The sequence below is a fragment of the Temnothorax curvispinosus genome, unplaced genomic scaffold, assembly GCF_003070985.1.
Source record: "Temnothorax curvispinosus isolate PA1 unplaced genomic scaffold, ASM307098v1 QBEX01011189.1, whole genome shotgun sequence".
Lineage (NCBI taxonomy): Eukaryota > Metazoa > Arthropoda > Insecta > Hymenoptera > Formicidae > Temnothorax > Temnothorax curvispinosus.
In genome coordinates this window covers 1-21,556 of record NW_020220969.1, presented here as the reverse complement: position 1 = coordinate 21,556, position 21,556 = coordinate 1, and the positions used below count along the sequence as shown (strand labels likewise).

At 40.7% G+C, this 21,556-nt stretch overlaps 1 protein-coding gene across 1 annotated transcript; it reads right to left on the bottom strand.

Annotated features, from left to right (window-relative positions):
- Window positions 1-15,376: 15,376 nt before the first annotated feature.
- LOC112461237 lies at window positions 15,377-18,553 on the bottom strand. Its single transcript, XM_025026404.1, has 2 exons — window positions 18,427-18,553; window positions 15,377-15,867 (listed from the first exon to the last, which is right to left on the bottom strand). Exons 1-2 carry the CDS (start codon window positions 18,551-18,553, stop codon window positions 15,377-15,379), a joined length of 618 nt encoding a protein of 205 aa, XP_024882172.1.
- Window positions 18,554-21,556: the final 3,003 nt, after the last annotated feature.

Genomic DNA, 21,556 nt, shown 5'->3' with positions numbered 1-21,556 from the left:
AGACGGTTCTTCTTCTGGCACGGTAGTAAGTTCGATTATGCGACACGAAAAGTGTAACGAAAATTCGACCAATAGGCGTACGAAATTAAACTTCTTTAGTACGGTAGTAAGTTCGATTGTGCGACACGGAAAGTGTAACGAAAATTCGACCAATAGGCGTACGAACTGAAACTTCTTTAATTGGTACGGTAGTAAGTTCGATTGTGCGACACGAAAAAACGTCACGAAATAGTGTCACGAAAATTCGACCAACAGGCGTACAAAGTGAAACTCCTTTTGGATCGGTAAGTAAATTCGATTTTGCGACTCAAAAACGCGTCACGAAAATTCGATCAGGCGTCCCATATAGGGCTTGCCAGACTTAACAACAGGGCCAATGCTTGGCCCGATATATGGTACCCGATGATTGGCCGATACTTGGCATTCTATAGTGGACCATGCTTGGCGAATGATTGGGTGCCATTCAGATAAAGGAACTGTACATTTTGCTATGGCGCTAATGTTTGGCCCGACATACGGTGACCAATGATTGGCCAATACTTGATTTACTGTATTCGCCCATGCTTGGCATTAAGCGTGTTAAGGAGGTTGGTTGCCGTCTAGTATCAGATCATCCGATAGATGGCATCCGATAAGATCCGTTTCTCAAATTTAAAATATGACGAACGATGTTATAAGAATGATGACGGAACTGCACATTGCACAACTTGTATATATAAGTTGTTTCGTGGCATACACTTTTATAATAAAGCGTGGCACACTTTTGGATTAATGTGACGTTAATGTAACTTTATTTTAGTAAATGATATTTTTATTTTTCAAGACTGCACACTACAAACACAAGTGTGCTACTTTTACACATTTTAAGCGCTTTTTATCGCGGTTTTCTTTTTCCAGGCCTCTCGAATTTACCAGAAATTTATATTTTATAATAGATTAGCCATTAATGGTCAAATATTGGTAGGACAGATTAACCATTAATGGCCCATGATTGGTTACCACGTTTGGCCCATGATTGTTACCCATTGCTGGACCGAAGTTATCATTTCAGAGAAGTCCCATTGCTGGGCCAGTCATGGCTGCCATTATCACGCCAATATTGGTGACTTGGCGACCAGTTTTGGGCCAGAATAGGACCATTAGTAAAACCCTATATGGGGTACGGCACTGGCAAGACGGATATAGTGAGAACTGCGTATAACACTATATTTTCGAGTTGCGGGCGGCTTGGAGTGCCTAATTCCGTTGAATTGTTTTTGTATTAATTTCAGAAAAGTTATGGCAAAGCCTTGCCTTCAGAAGTTTCACTTCTAACGCGCGTGGCGACCACACGCATGATTTTTTTTTATTTTGATTTATTTGTTTAAAATTGTTCAAAGTTTATAGTACTAACGTTAATACTGTTATTAAATTATGAGCAAAGTATAATTCGCTAAACATGACATGATAGTTCTCAAATACTTTGGAAATTTGTATTCAACATATTATTAAAAGAAATGAACAAATATTTACTTTTTAAAAATTTTAAACAAATAAATCAAAATAAAAAATATTAATTTTTTCTCTCAATTTTCTCAAACAATCTGTTTTGCTTCTTATTTTCAAATATATTTTCCGAAAAATATCAATTATTTACATTAAATATACAAAATTGATAATAAAACTACAAAAAATGTCATATTAAATCGAAAAGTTGACATTTTAAAAACTTTATAACTCGGAAACCCCCCCCCCCACTTCTATTCCAAAATTGAAATTTTCAGGGTTGTTTAAGGATATAATGAAGTATATTTCCTGAAAATTTCAAAGGATTTTGAGTTGAAAGAAAAAAGTTCTGGCTATCTGAAAATGACGATTTTTCGAAAATCGATCGGCTTTAGATGGCCATAACTTAACGAAATAGAAGCAATCAGGTAAAAAGTGGGTAGATTTCTTCAGAGTATACCTAAACAAAAAATATCAGCTGCTGATCAACCCTCTACTTCGAAAACAGTAGATATGACAGCATTTCAAAAATAGGCAAAATTTCTCTAAAACAGTGGTTTAGTTAGCAGCTCGCCGTGAAGCCGGACTTGAGTGTAAACCAATGACCAATTTTTTCCTTAAAAGTAAAGGGTTTACAGAAAAGAATGCGGCCTCAAACGAGTCTTTAAGTTATATAGAAGCTGAGATATAAATTTTTGAAAATGACTAAAAAATTGACTTTTTTCAAAATTCAAAAAATTTTTCAGCGGCCGGATTTGATCAAATCGGGCTCAAATTTTCAGGATCATCTCCTTTTCTAGTGTACTTTCGAGGAAAAAATCGGCATCAAAATCGGTGACCCACCTCCGCAACCTTTGGTCGAAAAGTAATGGATCTGCCCATATATATATATATATAAAAATTATAAAATGCAAGGTTAAAACTTTGACTTATTATGAGGTCATATTATACATATAACTTCGAATTATACATAGTGTTGCGCTCGTCCGCGCGTTCGCTACACTCTCGCACAACACACTCACTCGCGAACGCGGCGCGCTATCCCGTTTCCGGGAATAAAGACTCTCTAATGAAAGAAAACTGGTTTAATGAACAAATGTAACAGTGGCTCGTGAACACGTCAGTACAGTTCGAAGGCCCGGCGGAGAATCTGAATGCCGACATCTGTCAACAAACAACGACAGGCCCGTCGTCAAGCACGTCGTCAGGCAGCGCTTTGCGACTGCCTTCCGGGTTTCTACCGGGCGTCTCGGCTCGGGCGCAACAATAGATATAAATAAACCATACATACTCGTCATTGAGTAAAAATGGCGATCATGCGACTCTGACGCCGCGTCCATTTACCGACTTTGACTATAAATATACCAGATACATACATATGTGCAACACCGGATATGCCTTCGCTTTGTGGTGTGTTGGCAGCATGTGGAGGAGATCGGGAGATGCACTGGGCCTGTATTCCGTTCCTACCTACCGATAACTGTCGGTTCGATTAAGCGTCGTTGCGCAGGTTTCTCGTATCGTATAGAAGCTGCGCTAACATGGCCGACCAGGCCGACGCCGTTAACGGCACTGACAACGAACAGAATATGGCCCCTGCGCATGCGCTAGCAGCGCATCCCCTCCACATGCTGCCAACGCAAACCAAAGCAAAGGCACATCCGTGTGCTGTCGAGCGTCTAAATCATTAATTCAAACAAATAATTAATGTAAAATAAATATTCAATAAATGTAAAAAAAAATTTTACAATGTATAATTAATAAAAAATAAATATTTAAAAAAACATTTAAAAAATATCATCTGTTACTTGGGTATATATATATATATAATTCAAAGTTAGATATATGTATAATGTGGCCTCATAATAAGTTAAAGTTTTAACTTTGCATTTTATAATTTTTATCTTTTGTTTTATAATTGGGTGTCAACACTGAAACCCGATTGTCGACACCAAAAGTTAGGTGTCGACACCCAAAGTTTTGGTGTCGACACTCAACTTTGGGTGTCGACGCCAAAATTTGGGTGTCAACACCAAAAGTTGAATGTCGACACCGAAACTTTGAGTGTCGACACCCAAAGTTTCGGTGTCGACACTCAACTTTTGGTGGCGACACTCAAATTTTGGTGTTAACACTGAAAATTTAGGCGTTGACACCGAAAATGGAGTGTAAACACCCAAAGTTGGGTGTAAACACCAAAATCTTGGGTGTGTTTTTCGTAAGGAAATGTAAATACAAATATCTTATTGTATTAATATGTAACGATGCGCCCCAAAACGCATCATTCCCGGCGAGCATCAGCCGGATGCCGCCCGGCCGAACACCCGCCGGGCGAGACAAAGCACGATGTGCCTTTTTTTAATCTGTTTATTTCGCGCAAACGGACTTAGCGCGGCAACCGACTCGGAGCACCGACCGGTGCCGAAAACGGCCGAGAGTCACCGAACGCAATCGCAGCGTCGGGGAGCCGTACTTCCCGAACGCTCCGCTGCTCCGTTCCGGCGCGCGCGATTGCCGTCGCGTATACCCTCGCCACGCCGACACGCCACCGCGGGCGTATATAAACCGAGCAATGTTGCTAAGTTTTAGATTCCGCCGTGAGCCAGCAAACCGATCCGACCAATTCTCCGCTGCTCACGGATCCCGAAATCCCACAGTCGAACAACCAGGAGGTAAAGAGTGTTCTCTGCCTCTGCCAAGTGAAGTATCTAGGCGGTTGACTCGAACTTCCATCCACACACCTGTGACACCGGAGTGGACCAGGGTAAGAGAGTTCCTCTCTTACTCGTTAAGGGTCTTGGCCACCCGGTGCCGCCTTCCGCCTACACTATTCGATGCGCCAAGAGATAGAGAGTACTTCTCCATCTCCGCTAAGGGTCTTAGCCGCTCGATATCGCGTCTAATCACGCTCCAGCGCCACGCGCGCTTACCGCCAACGCTATCCAAGCTTGCGATACCGCATCGTCCACACCGTGATCGTACACCGTGCCTCAGCGAGCCCGCGCGCCCGCCGATCCGCGAAATCCACGATCTCTCTATATACCACCGCCACCGTAACGACGTCCGCGATCTACTGTATATATCCGTTTCTTCCGCGATCTCTGTATATCACCGCCGTCATAAGCACGTCCGCGATCTATTATATATATCCATTTACTCCGCGATCTCTGTACATCACCGCCGTCGTGATCACGTTCGCGATTTATTGTATATATCCGTTTACTCCGCGATCTCTGTACATCACCGCCGTCGTAATCACGTCCGCGATCTATTGTATATATCTGCTTACTCCGCGATCTCTGTATACCGCCGCCAGCATAATGGCACCCGCGATCTTTTGTACCGTCTCCGCGATTACCTCGATGTATTCATGTTAACTGAATAAAACCCTATTTTGTTTTGTTGTATTTTAACCGAGTCTTGTGTCTTCCTCCGCGCCTACTCCTAACCCTGACCCGCCGCGAGCTAGATCCGCGCTTCGGAAGCTAGGTTGTTTTTAATATTTTAATATTTAATTAGTTGCTTAATTTACCTTGTTTAATAAATGAGCGAATGTAGTATACTGAATGTACCTGATGTATAATATTTTAATTTTCAAAACAATTGCTAAATTACAAACAGGAATTTTGTTGTGACTTTTACAGTTATAAAGTAACTATTTCATGGAAATGGAAGCCTAAAAAAATTAATGTAACGCAATTATTATGCTAAAATCATAAAATCTTTATATTATCCATATCTGCCAATATAATATTATATTTTATTTATGTTGTATTCTATATAATGGCAATGTTATTATATTTGATAGGCGAATCAAAATAGCTTCGAATCGATATCGAAATGATAAAATATCGATGTCTTAAGGAGGTTCTACAGGTACTCTCTAGTCAGTTAAGAGATAAAGAGATAATTTTCAAATTTATCAATTCTAAGTATTCATAAAATATTTTCATGAATTTTGATGACGTTAGAGCTTATATTATACCCATATTAGTCAAAGCGAGGAATAATTTAAAATATTGTGTAAGTGCTCCTTTGACTCCGGCTTATACATGCGAGAAAATGTGATAACTTCCTTTTCACATAATTTTAGAGCAAGTACTCCTCCGTAAGCGCTCGTAAAAGTTAGGTGCTTAAGTTTGAGGTGCTGTCATACTGTGGTGCTGTACTGGCTGTACACTTTCCGCGCGGGTGCAATCGCTGCGACGTTGCTAAATTTCCCTTGTTATTCGAAACACGCTATGTGAATTGTGATATGGTCTGTTTTAATAGCCAATATCACAAAATGTTACGCAATAACCCTTGTTTTTCTCGATATTTCTAAAAAGCTTGGATTAAGAGCTATAAGAGCTCCGTTTTTTGAATTCCTAGTAGGTCGCCTTTATATAATCAATATCTCGTTTCCTGTCTCCAGGAACCCCTTTGCCATAAGAGCTCATGTCAAAAACTGTGATTTCAAAATTCATTTTTGCAAATTTTTACACAATAACCGATTGAGCACTTTTCTCGCATCTCAATTTATACGTCTGTTTAGGATTAAGCTAAAGTCGGTATAATGGGGCGCTGTCGCGACAGCGGACGCCCCTGGCGCGAGAACAAACAACCCTCGGGCTTGACACGAACTCGCCCGAGATCATCCGGTTGTCGAGCCTACCGTTCTGACGCGCGATTGTAAAACGCACACGCGTTTCCTAATTCGCGTACACCGCGCAACGCATTACATCGCGGATCGATGTGATTCGTCTCCTTACATCGTGGATCGATGAGATTCGTCCTTCGCGAGGCAACGACCCCCGCCAAGGGTCTCTTACCGGGACGAAGAATGATCGATATCAATCCGCGCTCTCTTCTGTTTCTGCCTCGCTAAGGAGAAAGTCGAGCCGGTCATTCGTGGCAATTAGCATCTTGGGAGTGTTCTCGAAAGTAATTGCGCGAAGTCCGTACTGTTGCATCGCAAGCCGCACCCGGTCGATTGGTCGCCGCGTGAAACATCTCAAATCGCTCTTCCGTTCACGTGAAGCAAAGAGTGAGCCGGTTATCGTCGCGTGTACCACCTGGTCGATTAATCATCGCGCGAAGTCCGGGAAGTTGGGTACGCATAGAGCCCCCGTGCAAAGGGTCGCATCGTGCGCATAAGTTTCGTCGTGATCTGCACCCGCTCGATTGGTCGTCGCGCGAAACGTTTCATTTCACGAGCTTTTCCGTCGCCAGTAAGACGACGTAAAGCGAAGCCAAAAGACGGATCACGTGATCCCCGCGTGCGGTAACGTGATCCTTCAAGAGAGAACCGTGTCGGCGGCGAGATCGTCACATGAATCGTACCTGGTTTTCGCGAGTGCCTCTTTCTCGAACGTTGCAATAACCGCGCGTACGCTCAGACGAGCAATTCTTGTACAAATCTACGCAGGGAGTTCGATCTCGATATCGACCCCGCTCGCGGGCATCTTATCGTGCCGCGCCGTTCTCATTGTTAACACGAGATTACCGCGTCTCGCCACATTTACTTTCTCATTGCTATTAGTGTGAAACTCGTGCCCGCCATTGCGTTTCCGAGTGACCATAAGTGCGCCTGAGTATCTCGCACGTCATCGTGTTCGCGGTTGCTTATCTGCCTCGCGAGCAAGATATCCGTCGGTCGCGTTAAAGATCTCCGATCGCGAGGGCGGTACTCAATCGCTCTTCAAGATTTCCGTTTCGCGAGCCATCGCAGAGAGTACGAGCGACGCAAGATTTCTGTTCCGACATTTACCGCGAATGCTTAGCTCGCTCGGTTGCGCGAGTGCGAGAACATTTTGTAAAACGTGTGAAAGAAATTGTGCTTGTAAATCAAAACAAAGGCCGTGCGTCATCTAAACTCCACTCCTCGCTAACTTCTCTCTCGGCCCTTGCCCCGCGTCTTTGTCAAGGTGATCCCGGGATTCAATTTGTGTCCCGAAGTCACCTCGGCCGAGCACAAAACATCTTCGAGCTGGATCGGGGCAATTCTCGTTACGAGGAGAGTTTTAGACAAACACATTGTCAAGCACAATGAGTGAACAACTGCTAGAAAAGCAGTTCCAGCGACTGCAAAAGGTCGACCGCGCGCTGGAAAACTTCAAGAAAATTGGAAAAAATAACCTGACTGTGGCAAAAATTCGCAGTCGAGTCAGTGACTAGAAGGACGTCTGGGCAACCATCGAAGGTGGACACTTTGCCCTTCTGGCCGCGATTCCCGTTGCTGAGCGAACGACTCACGACTCCTTCAAGGATCAACAGTACGACGCCTACGAGGAGAAGTATCGGATCGCATCCGATTATATGAACGAGTGTCTGGAGGAACTGAAACCGTATGTAAGTCCGAATCAATCAAATCTTAGTTTCGGACCGCAGTCACCCGCAGTTCCGTCGTCACTGGCGTCACCCGCGTTTTCTTTGTCACATCTTCTGTCGATAAAACTTCCTCCGTTTAACGGAAAGTACGAAGAATGGTAGAGCTTTCGCAATCGGTTTACGTCCCTTATTATCAATAATAAAGATGTCTTTAATTCCTCGCGTATGCATTATCTAATTTCATGCCTCCGGGATTGCGCTCTTGAGTGCGTGAAAAATATCACAGTTACCGCGGAGAATTTTGATATTGCCTGGAATACGTTTCGCAGGACTTTATTACACGTGTCGAACAACACAGCTCTCAGCTTCGTGTGAGTGCGTGAAATGTGAGAGAAAGCGGAAACGGAAACAGTAGCGAGGACTAAAGTAAGATAGTCTTTAGAGTTGACACACGATGTCGCGCGCTGATCGATTATTGACCAACGATCAACAGCTCTTGTTACTTCCCTATCTTACCGAAAATAGGTACATTTCGGTAGCGCAAATTACATATTAGAAGGCGTAATATCTCAACACTCTTTCTTGCCTTTTAATATATAAAAGATTAATGTATTCCAAAACAGATTCGAAAATCTTGAAACTTATCTCTTGCGAGTGGTTTTGTTAAAGTATCAGCCAATTGCTTTTGCGTGGTTTATGTTATATATTTTATGTTATATATCGGGACTGAGATTTTAATAAACAGACCACGGATTAACTAACAAACAAATATGTATTTGGAAGATAAGATGTGAGCGACTGGGCGGCTGCCGGGTAACTGCGGCTCGAGTCGCGTCGTAAGGAAATCAACAAGATTCGGGGCAGTTCGGAGCAATTCGGAGTAGTCACACGCACACTGTGTGGCTATAGGGCATACATAATTATTGCCGAGCATCTCGAGACGTTACAATTTCCTCCCCTTTTCGTCTGTCTCTACTTAAGTCTTTCTGAATGTCAAATTATCTTTTCCGGACTTCTAACATTTTCCCCTACGGTATCCCACTCATTTTTTCGTGTGTTGCTCGCCTCGTCAAATCGTATAATCTGATCTACGTGACGTTTCCAAATTTTACCGGACGCAATCTCCACCTGAAATGTCACAGGCGATAATTTCTTTATGATTTTGCCTTTAATTTTTTTCTCACTGCGTACGCTAAAATTGTCTACAAGGACGACGTCACCTACATTCAAATTAACATTACGATTGCCTTTTCTGCCTGCTATCTGTGTGATTTGCTTCGTGTTTACCACATCGCTCGTGTCAGGTTTAAGTAAATCGAATCGAGTTCTAAGTTCGTGCTTATATGCTGGACTTCGACCCGTCGTGCAATGCTCAGTCGCTCGGTAATCGAATACAAACAAATCTATCGCATACCTAAGATTTTTACCGCTCTTTACTATTTAAGTTACTTTGTCTTTGAACGTTTCCACAAAGTTTTCGGCTGCACCGTTCGTCGCGGAGTGATGCGGCGCGGAAAAGCTATGTTTGACTCCGCTGCTTTTAAGAAATTCTTTAAACTCTAAGCTTGTGTACTGGGTACCGTTTTCGGTACCCAGTGCCGTTGCAGACCGAACCGTGCAAATAATTTTCTAAATTCTTTGATTATTTTGGACGTCTGAGTGCATTTGCGCATATCGATTACTTCCGGCCATTTAGCGTGAGCATCGATTACAATCATAAACATATGACCAAAGAAAGGATCTAAAAAATCGGATGGATTCTGGACCAAAACTTATCGGGCCAAGGCCAAGGTGTTAGTGGTACATTTGGGGGTTTTTTTTCGTTCTGGCGCACACGCTATACACGTCGCCGCTATCTGTTCAATTTTTTTGTCAATATTCGGCCACTACATATATGACCTTCCTATCGTCTTCATCTTAACAATCCCAAAGTGTGACGCGTGTAATTCTCGCAGCACTATTTCCTTCACTCCTTCTGAGATGACAATTCTGTATCCCCAGAGAAGGCACCCTTTTTCCACTGTTAATTTATCCCTTTTTGCATGACACTTTTGTTCATACTCACTTAGCTCATTCACAGTCGGCCACTCATCATTCACATACTTTATAATTTTACTCAGTACTTTATCGCATTTTGTTTCTTTAGCAATTTCTATCGCATTTAATGATTGCAGTACCTCGCTTACATAATTCACTGCGGTGTACTTGCTCTCAAAAACTGTCATCGAGTCGTTGATAGAGAGCCTGGATAGTGCATCGCAGTTACCGTTTTGTCCGGACCTAATGTATTCGATTCTGTATGCAAATCTCGACAGGAAATACGACCATCTTTGCAATCTGCTAGTTATCATTAACGGAATCTCTTGTTTTGGACCAAAGATATAAATCAAAGGCTTGTGGTCCGTCCTTAGAATAATCTCTTTGTCGTAAATGTAATTATAAAACTTTTTAAATCCGAATATGATCGTACTGGCTTTCTTATCAATTGGTGCTTGATGCAGCTTTCTTGCCGGTATTATTTTGGACGCGTAAGCTATTGGTTTTTCCAACCCGTCCGAGTATTTATGTGACAATATCGCAGACAGGCCGTAGGACGATGCATCGCAAGCTAACAAATTTTCTTCATTTCTATCATAATGAGCCAAGTTGATGTCAACTCTGTTTTTATCCATTCAAACGCGACGTCGCATTTTTTTACCAAATAAATTTATTTTCTTTCATACTCTCGTATAGCGGTTTCAATTTATTGGCTCTATCGGGTAAAAATCTTGCATAGTACGTTACTAGGCCTATGAACGATTGCAATTGCTTCGTGTCTTTGGGCCTCGAGGTGTCAACAATAGCTTTACCTTCGTGAGAGATTTGTGTAATCTCTCTTTATCGATAATAAACCCGAGAACGTCCAAGCGTTCCTTACAAAAATCACATTTGTTTATATTTACTCTTAGCCCACTATCTTCAAGCCGTTTGAAGGCCATACGAAGCGTTTGCAAGTGTTCGTCGTCATTTTTGCCGGTACAAAAAATATTATCAAGGTACAGAATAACGTTATCAATTCCGGCAAGGCATTGCTCGATTTTCCGTTGAAGGCTATTTCCTCAGTCATTTTCGTATATCTGTATAACCCCTTATGCGTAACAATAGTTATTAATATCTCGAACTTTCCTCTACCGGAATATGCATATATGCGTGCTCCAAATCAATTTCAGAGAACTTTGTACCGCCGCTCAGCGGATGACGATCAATTACTAAACACGGGTTTATTGTGAGTTTAAAATTACCACAGATTCTAATTGAGTCATCCTTCTTTATCACCGGTACGATCGGCGTTGACCACTCGCTGACGTCAATCTTCTCAAGGTGTTCTAGTTTTACCAACCGATCTATTTCATTCTCTACTTTTTCCATTTTGAGCACGCCTTTATTATATACCCCTGGACCAAACAACCGCGGAAATTTATTTTTAATATCTTTTATAACGCCGACGAAATCAATTGTCTTATTACAATTGCTTTGATTATTTACTAACTCTGTCTCTAATTTTAAAGGCCACATTCCGAATACACATAACCATTGACGACCTATTAACGTCGGTCCGGGCCTTGTCATTACTACCATACTTAACGTTGCTTTAAACCCCTTAATTTCTACTTGCAAGTTGTCTAGAAATCCATCCTGTTTGAGTGGAATCTTACCGTACGTGTTCAACTTCTTGCTTGTCTTATTAATCTTTATCGCGGGGAACAATCGATCTTTAGTTTCTCGCGAAATTACCGACATATAAATGCCCTTGTCAACTTCCATATTTACTTTGATTCCGTTTACCTTGACATTTATTGACATTGGTTTCGCTTTGTTATTACGATTTATATTTACGATCCCGACCCCTGTGGTTCTCGCGTCGCTATTTGCCTCCAGAGTGAAGAAATCGTAGGTCTCCCTCTCTTCCTTGCCGCCATCAGCCTCTCTATCGAGATGTTGAAGGTTGCCCCGCTGCTTCTTCTGTTGACATGCTGTTGCCAAGTGCCCTATTTTCTTACACGTATTGCAAGACTTACAAGGGGAGGTCATGACGTTTATATCCCCGATTTGGTTAAAATTTTACGTACTTGCAGTGCTTAAAAAGAAACTCTTATGGACCAAGCCGTAGGACGCGCTTTTCAAGCGTCTTCGAGAAAAAGCGATTTGAATATTTGCAATGTGAATATTTATTATTTTGATTTCCTGCGGCTCGGGAGCTACGTGTTTTCTTTTTTCTTCTTTCAAAGAGAGTGAGAAAGAAAGAGAGATTTTCATACTTCATATTGCTGCAAGTCTACTTTCATTGCTTTCTTTTTTTTCGATCTGAGTTCGAATTACTTGTCGTCAGAATTATTATATATCGGAACTGAGGTTTTAATAAACAGACCACGGATTAACTAACAAACAAATATGTATTTGGAAGATAAGATGTGAGCGATGGGCGGCTGCCGGGTAATTGCGGCTCGAGTCGCGTCGTAAGGAAATCAACAAGATTCGGGGCAGTTCGGAGTAGTCACACGCACACTGTGTGGCTGTAGAGCATACATAATTACTGCCGAGCATCTCGAGACATTACATTTTATATCGATTTCCTTCTCTCTTTATTTTTCGCATGTATAGAAAAATTTTACTTTTATATGTTTCGTATTTCTGATCGATTCAGGAGTTTTCACAATTGTAATCGCTGTTTGATTATCACAATAGACGACAGTAGGATTCGATTGAACGCATTGCAAATTTTTTAGAAACTTTCTGAGCCAAATTACTTCTTTAACTATCATGAAGAGTGCCATGAATTCTGCTTCAGTCGTCGACGTTGCAGTAACCGTTTGTTTCTTTGATCCCTATGCTATCGGTCCTGCATTTAAAAAACATACCCAGCCTGTTGTGCTTTGTCTTATATCGACGTCTCCTGCATAGTCTGCGTCACTGTATGCAGTTAAAGTTGTGTCATGTGATTGCGTCAAAAGTTATTCCGTACTCTGTCGTTCCCCCTAAATATTTTAATACTCTTTGCACTTTACGCCAGTGTTCATACTTTGATTTTTCCATAAATCTACTTAATTCTCCGACTATATACGCTATATCAGGCCTAGTGCTTATCATCAAATACATTAACGATCCTATCGCTTGTCTATAAGGATAGTTTTTGTTCTCTTTGGCATTTTCACATACATTTGAAAACTTAATGCCTGGATCGGCAGGAGTGGAGACCAGATTGCAATTTTCGTGATTAAACAGTTAAAATTTTATTCGCATATGTACTCTAATAAATTTTTATTTTTCCCTCATCTCGACTTCTCTCGATCTGTCATCATCAACAATGGCTCTACAGCCCGAATCGAGCCCTGGCCTCCTTGATGCTTTGCCCCCACTCCTGCCGGTCTATCGACGCCCTTCTCCAGCTCCTAGTTCGTAGAAGTTTTCGGTGATCACCAGTTACGTTGTCTATCTATTTTGCTCTCGGTCTTCCAGCACCACGCTTTCCTCCCGGTTGTTCTCAAAAGACCTTGGCAACCCGGGTATCTGGCATGTGTTGTACGTGCCCTGCCCAGCGAAGGCGCATCAATTTGATGTGAGTCGTGATGGGGGGTCCCTATATAGCTGGTATAGCTCGTGGTTGTACCGTGTCCTCCATACTCCCTGGTCGTTAGTAGGGCCAAAAATCCTTCTCAGGATCTTTCTCTCAAACCTGTTTATCAGGTCACAGGATTTCCTTGTAAGGGTCCACGCTTTACTGCCGTAGCAGATAATTGTGCAAATCAGCGTTTTATATAGGCGGAGTTTAATATCTCTGTGGGTAACTCGGGACTTCAGGACTGGCATTAGCAAGTACAGTGTGCGATTGCCCACTGTTATTCGCTTTTGGATTTCCCGAGTCTCATCATTTTCAGAGTTTACATTGGAACCCAGGTAGGCAAAGTCATTCACCACTTTGAAGTTGTGATCCGCCATTGTAATGTTCTGCTCCATCCTGTCTCTCCTTTTCTTGCTTTGTACCATCACTTTGGTCTTGGATTCATTCACCCGTAGTCCTATGTCCCTCGCTGCTGCTTCGAGATCTTGGAAAGCTTCCCTCACTGCGGCCACCAATCTACCAAGGATGTTGAGGTCGTCAGCATATCCGACAACCGGTACAGACCTGTTCATGAGGGTTGAGGTAACGCTTTCACGTTAACTGTCGTTCCCCTCATTACATGTTCAAGGATCAGATTGAAAAGCATGCCAATCCATCCCCCTGTTTCAATCCTACTAGCATTTCGAACTCTTCTGACTTCCACTTTCACCCTGCACTTGGTGTTCAACATTGTGCTGCGGGTCAGTCTTACCAGCTTAGGAAGTATGCCAAAATTCAACATGATAGTGTATAACCTGTTTCTGTTTATACAGTCATATGCTTGCTTGAAATCTACGAAAAGCTAGTGAATATCAATGTCAAACTCCCAGAATTTCTTATAGATCTGCCTGACTGTAAATAGTTGATCCACAGTTGAGCTTCCATGTCTAAAGCCAGCCTGATACTCCCCTATGATGCCTTCTGTGTATCCTTCGAGTTTATCTTTGATGATGGCCGTGAGTATCTTATATGCGTTGCTGAGCAATGAAATACCTCTATAATTCTCGCCTACAAGCTTATCTCCCTTTTTGTGGATGGGGCAGATGACACAAATTTGCCATTCAGTTGGAAGTTTCTCTGCATTCCATATTTTTACTAGAAACTGATGGAGCTTAATCACCGGGTGTTCTCCGCCGTATTTGATCAAGTCTTCTGATATGCCGTCAATGCCAGATGCCTTGTTATTATTCAGCCTATTCAGTGCATTACGTGTATCCTCAATGGTGGGTGGGTCTATGCCATGGTCGTCGCTATGGTCGTTGCTGCTTCTCTTCAGCCTTGGGTCGGTCGGGGTTTCTTGCCTATTTGGGTTCAAGAGCTCTTGGAAATAATTTTTCCATCTTTCCATGATCTTTTCCTTTTTCGCCATCAGATCTCCATTCTGCGCTTTGCAGAGATTGGTCTTGGGCTGAAAACCTTTCTTAAAAAGGTTAACACCTTTATCGGTTAATACGCTTTCCTTGAGTTGTTTTTTCTGAAATCTTTTTCGGCCTTTGACATGACATCATTCAGAAACATCCTCTTTTTTCTATTGATGGTAGGCGAACTTCATGTTCGCCTTCCTTCTAGAGTCCTCATATGCTACTTTCTTTGTTCTTGTAGGTCTCTCCAGATACTTTCTTCTGTCTGCATTTCGTTTCATGGCTTGCATACATTGTTGGTCAAACCATTCGTTTCTTGTGTTTCTTGGCTTGTGGCCAAGTACTGCTTCTGCCGATGTTAATATTGCACCTTTGACGTATTGCTAGTCATCTTCAATCGTTGTTCCTTCAATATTTGTATTTTCTAAGGTTTAAAGTTTTGTGCTCAATATTTGCTGGTAATGGCTTTTTATTTCTGGATTGTTCAACATGGAGCTTTTTTAGTCCTTGTATTTTGGATGTTTTCCTGCCTGATATGCAGTACCTGTATTGCACACTCACTATACAGTGATCCGACTCACAGTTAGCGCCTCTGTATGTTCTGACGTTCGTGACGCTCGACGCTCCTCTTTTCTCTATCAGGACATGATCTATTTGGATATGCGTCCTTCCATCCGGGGACGTCCATGTCCGTTTGTGTGTCTTTTCTAGAAAACTGAGTTGACATCACCACCATGCCTCTAGAGATCGCGAAGTCCACCACACGCATTCCATTGTCATTACTTTCAGAGTGAAGACTATGTCTGCCTACTACATCCCTGTATATCGGCTCCCATCCTATTTTTGCATTAAAGTCACCTACCACCAATTTGATGTCGTTGAACGGTATTGTGTCATATGCTCGTTCCAGATCTTGATAGAGACTTTCTTTCCTTTGGTCATCTTTTCCTCTGTTTCTGCGTGAAAGTTTATTATGGATGTGTTGAAGAAAGAACCTCGTTTTAAACCTCAAGATGCAAATTCTTTCACTTATGGGTTTGAAATCTAAAATGTTTTCCTTGTAGCCCTTTTCCACTATAAAAGCCACACCAAATTTGTGTCTATTGTCATCTTTACTATAAAATGTTGTGTGTGTTTTGGTGTCAATAATACCATTGCCCTTCCATCTCGTCTTCTGTACTGCTAGAATTCTGATCTTATATTTTTTTATTCCTCCAGCGTTTCTCTCAAAACACTACTCTTGTACAGGCTACGCACATTCCAAGTTTCAATAAGTCCGTTTTTTGTTTGCCGGTTCTGTCGTCCGTTCCGGTATCCGAGGCTCTGCTTAAGGTTTCGTGACCGCTTTTTTTTACGGGGTGGAGTTGTCAGTACCACGCCCAACCCCCTTTTTGGAGGATCATTTCTCCCGCTCTCGTCTGCCCTGACCCTGTTTCCCATGAGTGAAGCCCAGTTGCGCATAAAATAAATCGAACACAGTAGGAAACGGACACAAAACGGTTACAATTGTACACAGTGATAATCGGACACAGTGCCAATCGGACACAGTAGGAAACGAACACACGATAGTTGCAATCGGACACAGTAACAATCGGACACATTGCCAATCGGACACAGTGATAATCGGACACGGTAAGTAACGGACACAATACCAATTGGACACAGTAGGAAACGAACTCCTATACCTGTTTTCGTTTGTTGACGGCTCCTTGTCAGTCTTGTTTACTGGTTTTGTTAATATCTTATTATTTTTCAGAGATGGTTTATTTTCTGGATATGAGACTGTTCCCTTGGTATGGTAATTTCTGGATAATGTTATTTTCGGGGCCCCTCAATGATAGGTGTGTTTGATAGATCTTTCTCTGAAAAAAAGAATGCCGCAAATCACAATGCGCTACGATGCAGTTTTCGAGATATCGACTTTTAATTGTAATAATAACAATATTGTTGTACGGTATTACATGGGTTTGCAATTTACGGGCAACTTCACTGATTTCAATGACCTTGATATGTTGTTGATATAAAACGAGGTGCCACATGGGTTTACAACATTTCACGCGTGGGAAGCCGACGCATGTACTTTGAAGGCACAATATGTGTCTAGTGTAACAATAGTGGAGCCCCTCGCAGGAGGGCGGAATCTACTGTCTCCACGCATACACTTTTTACGCAAAACGAGGTGCCACATGGGTTTACAACTTTCCACGGGTGAAAAGCCCACGCATGTACTTTGAAGGCAACTATATGTCTAGTTTAATAATAGTGGAGCCTCCTGCAGAGGGACGGAACCTACTACCTTCACGCATACACTTTTCACGTAAAACAAGGTGTCACATGGGTTTGTGGTGTGCTTTATGAGCTCGTTTAAGTAGAGGTGGCATTATTAAACAATATAAGTTAGTCAATTATCTGTGTAAATATTTGTGGTGATATACAATAAAAAGAATTAGAAGACCCATTAGTTGCACACTCTTTATTTTTAATAAATAGTGTGAAAGAATAAAAGATCGAAAAATTCACCATTTTTGGATAAAGACGTGGATGTTTCGGTAGCGACATTTTGATACTAAATTCTACACTGCCTAGTGTACACTAGACTTGTATACTACACGTTTGAATAATAGTAACACGTCAAACAAAGAGAGTAGTATGAATAGAAATGTTGTAAGTGAAAGGTAGGGGGGAGGGCAGGTGTTAGAGAGGTCACTGCTAATTTTGTGTATATTATTATACTACGTGATAGATTATATAAATTGATATTTCGAAAACTATGCATCGTAGCGCATTGTGGTTTGCGCATTCTTTTTCTCAGCAAAAGATCTATCAAATACACCTATCAAATTGAGGGGCCCCGGAAATAACATTCTTGCCTAACTTCTGTTACGAGGTGTGGCTGTGGAAAGTCATTAAAGATTACATCTCTGCGAATAAATACTCTCTTACCTATTAGATCGTAGACTCTATAAGCCTTGTTCCCTTCGCTGTAACAAATCATGAGACATTTTATCAAATTCAATTCCCACTTTATTCTTGTCTCCTTTAGTATGTGAACTTAACAGTCGCTTCTAAAAATTTTTAGATGTTTTACAGATGGTTTCAAATTATACCATCTCTCAAAGAGCGTTGATTCTTCCAGAGTCTCTGATTCTGTCCTGTTTTTTAAATAAACTGCGGTGTTAGCTGCTTCTGCCCATAGATAGCGAGGTAAAACTCGAGTATGTAACATAGCTTTAGCTAATTCTAGAATGGTTCTATTTTGGCGTTCAATATAACCATTTTACTCAGGAGCTCGCGGTGTTGATATCTCGTGCTTCGTCCCTTTAGACAACAATAATTGTCTAACAGTCGTGTTGCAAAACTCCTTTCCGCCATCAGTCCTCAACCTCTTTATTACATGTCCATCAGCTTGAACGTCCGCATAGAATTGTTTTAAATTTCCCAGAACGCTCGTTTCTTTGAGAAAGTATATATGTAGCAATATCTTGAAGAAATCATTTTTCAACAATAAAAAATAATTTGCACCTCCTATTGATTGTGTGCTCATCTTTCCGCAAAAGTCAGCATGAAAAACCTTATCTGGATTTAATGATCTTTTTGCTCCTGTCTTTGGAAAAGGTTGCCTGTGCTGCTTACCATACACGCAGCCTTTACAAAACGGGTTGTCATCAGCGCTGTACTCAATCGATGTAGATCTTCCATTGTCTTCTTCTCGTGCATCTGCTTGAGTGTCTTGTAGTTGACACGTGCCCCAGCCGTTCATGCCAAATCTGCAAAAAGTCATGAGCTGCCATATTCGCTTCCACTGTGTGAACTAAATGTAGTGCGACGCCCTTTTCCGCGACTGGGTTGGAATGCACGGCTGACGGGCGTGGCAAACAATTATTCGGTTACTCGAGCACTAACAAAAATCAAAATCGAAATCTGTACACACAAAAATCTCTAAAGACAATATGGGCGCCCAGCCTTAACCGCACCACCTTCTACTCTAAATCTCACCGAAATGCAACTCTTAATAATTAATCGCTCGAGCCGAATGCGACGACTGCTCAGTAATATTCGGCAGAGGACCGTGGTTCAAATAATTTTACAGAAGCAGGGAGACTTTGAGTGTGGTTCGACAAAAGCAGAAATCATATTTGGAATAGAAATATCATATATTTATTATATAGCGGTCATAAGGGAGGTCGGTTTCTAAGCGTGATGGGCGCGTGCTGTTCAGGCGGGGAGCACGTGATCGACGTATGTCTCGTGACCCGCTTCGCTCTTATCCATGAAATTTCCCAATATGGGACGATTCGGATACATAACGCAAAAGGAAAAGTTAATACTACGGTTGCGCGAAAGCTAATTGTATACAGTTTTTAACTCAAATAAATTGCGGCTATAGTTAACACGAATGCCAATTTCCTCGTGAATTTTCCAAAGAAAGATAATAATACTCGCAACGCTAATGTATTTTACACTCTGACCGCATTTTACGTGAACGGTCGTATCTTGATACGTGAAACATCTAGAATATTCGCAATCTGTATTACCCTTTGCACGTGAGAAACACGTGAACGCTTTACATGCCGAACGTTCTCCTCGCACTTCCACGCGAGACGTCAAAATCTCTTTTACACGCAATTCGGATATGTTTTACACGTAACTCGATATTTTACACGCAACTCGAAGATATTTTACACGCAATTCAATATACGAGAAAACGGCGAATATTACACGCAATATATACAAAAGACGCAAGAAACACATCTTGTGGTACTCCGAGTATAGGTGAGCCACGGTCAGTTACACGTACTTGAATTCACGCGGAAATCACGTGTCACGCGAAAATCTATCGTTACACGTACGAAGCACTGGACGTAGCAATTAATGTACGAAATATTCGACTGGCCACGTATACCGAAGTATCCACGAAACGGGACTGCTGACCCGGGAAAAAAAATTATATATAATCATATATAATTATATATAAATGATCATATATAATTATATACGAAAATTGGCACGATATAATTTTATCTGATTATATATAAAAATATATAATTCTACAAATTTTTATATAATTTTACATAATTATATATAACTTTATATTAAAGTTTACTTTCAAAGGATTATATATTAAATAAAATAAATAAAATTATACATAATTTTTTATATAATAATATATAATGAATAAATAAAAACTGAAATAATTTATTTCATATATTATAACTTGGCATTGCTTGACGTGTCTCTTGATACCATTTTTATATCACTGTTTGTCAAATTTTAAATACGAGAAACGAATCCTATTGAATGCCATCTATTGGATATAATCCGAATTTAAAGTTTATATATGATTATATACAATTATATATAATCTACAACTACATGGATTCTTATATAATTTGCATGCGTACATTATTATTTTTATATCTTTGACAGATAAAATTATATATAATTATATATAATTAAGGACCTAAAATTTATGCTTCGCGCATAATCGCATAATTTATAAAAACCTATTGAAACAAACTCTTTTCACTATTCTAAGTGTTGGGACACCAGTAGAACCCGATTATTTATGCGCAAAATAACGCATAATTGAGACCTTTTGCAGCATAATGTCATTTTCCCGCATAATTTTGCATAATGTCGCCAAAAAACCATATTTTCATCATAACATATCATAATTTCACGAGTTTAATCACCTTTATCAAGTTAGCCCCCCCCCCTCCATCGTAAGAAAAATCCGCATTTATTAAAAAATTTAGTACTATTTATGTGCTAATTTATTTCTCTAGTCCGGATTTTGTTGCTCAAGCCGTTTAGCAGGAAACGGCGATCGAAATAGGGGAGCCAGCTTGTTATCAAACTAGCTCCCCCCCATATTAAAAAACACATATAGAGTGCTCAAATCCAAAAAACAAATACACCAAAATTTGTTGTTTTTTTGTTGCTCCAAGATAACGTGAAAATATTTTTAAAATATAATGTTTTTTAAAAAATAAGTATATCCGAATACTTAACAGACAGCACTATACTGACTACATCTTAAACAACGTTATATTTCCAAAATGTTTTTACGCTATCTTAAAGCAACAAATTCTGGTATAAACGTTTTTTTATTTAAGCACTCTATATATATTTTTTCGCATGGAGGGGGCCAGCTTGACACAGATTCTAGCCCCACCAGCCCACCACATGCTAAAAAACACATATAGAGTGCACAAATCCAAAAAAACAATACACCAAAATTTGTTGCTTTTTTGTTGCTTTAAGATAGCGTAAACAAATTTTCGAAATATAAGGTTCTGTAAACAATGCCACTAATAAATACTGCATCTTCGACCGTTATCTACGACTTCGATGGTTAAAAATTAAGTAAAAGAATTTATTGCTCGGTTCTTTTTGGTTTTAAAATATTTGATGGACCGTGCTCTATCAGAATATGCAACATATGATTTTGTTGCTCTCCTTTAACTGCAAATAAATAAATTATTTATCTCCGCGTCGACCATTATCTACGACTTCGATGGCTAAAAACTAAGTAAAGGAATTTGTTGCTCGAGTTTTGTTATTTAAATATTTTATGAACCGTGCCCTACCAGAATATGCAACTTACGATTTTGTTGCTCGCCCCTAACTGCAAATAAAAAATTATTTATCTTCTCGTCGATCGTTATCTATGACTTCGATGGCTAAAAACTATAAAGTAAAAGAAACTTTTACTTAGTTTTTAGTCATTGAAGTCGTAGATAACGGTCGACGCGGAGATAAA

Coding starts and splice junctions, on each gene's coding strand:
- LOC112461237 (XM_025026404.1), bottom strand. CDS start 18,553: ATGAACGGCTGGGGCACGTGTCAACTACAAGACACTCAAGCAGATGCA. Junction 15,868..18,426: donor TTGTAAAGGCTGCGTGTATG/GTAAGCAGCACA, acceptor TGGCTTTTATAG/TGGAAAAGGGCTACAAGGAA.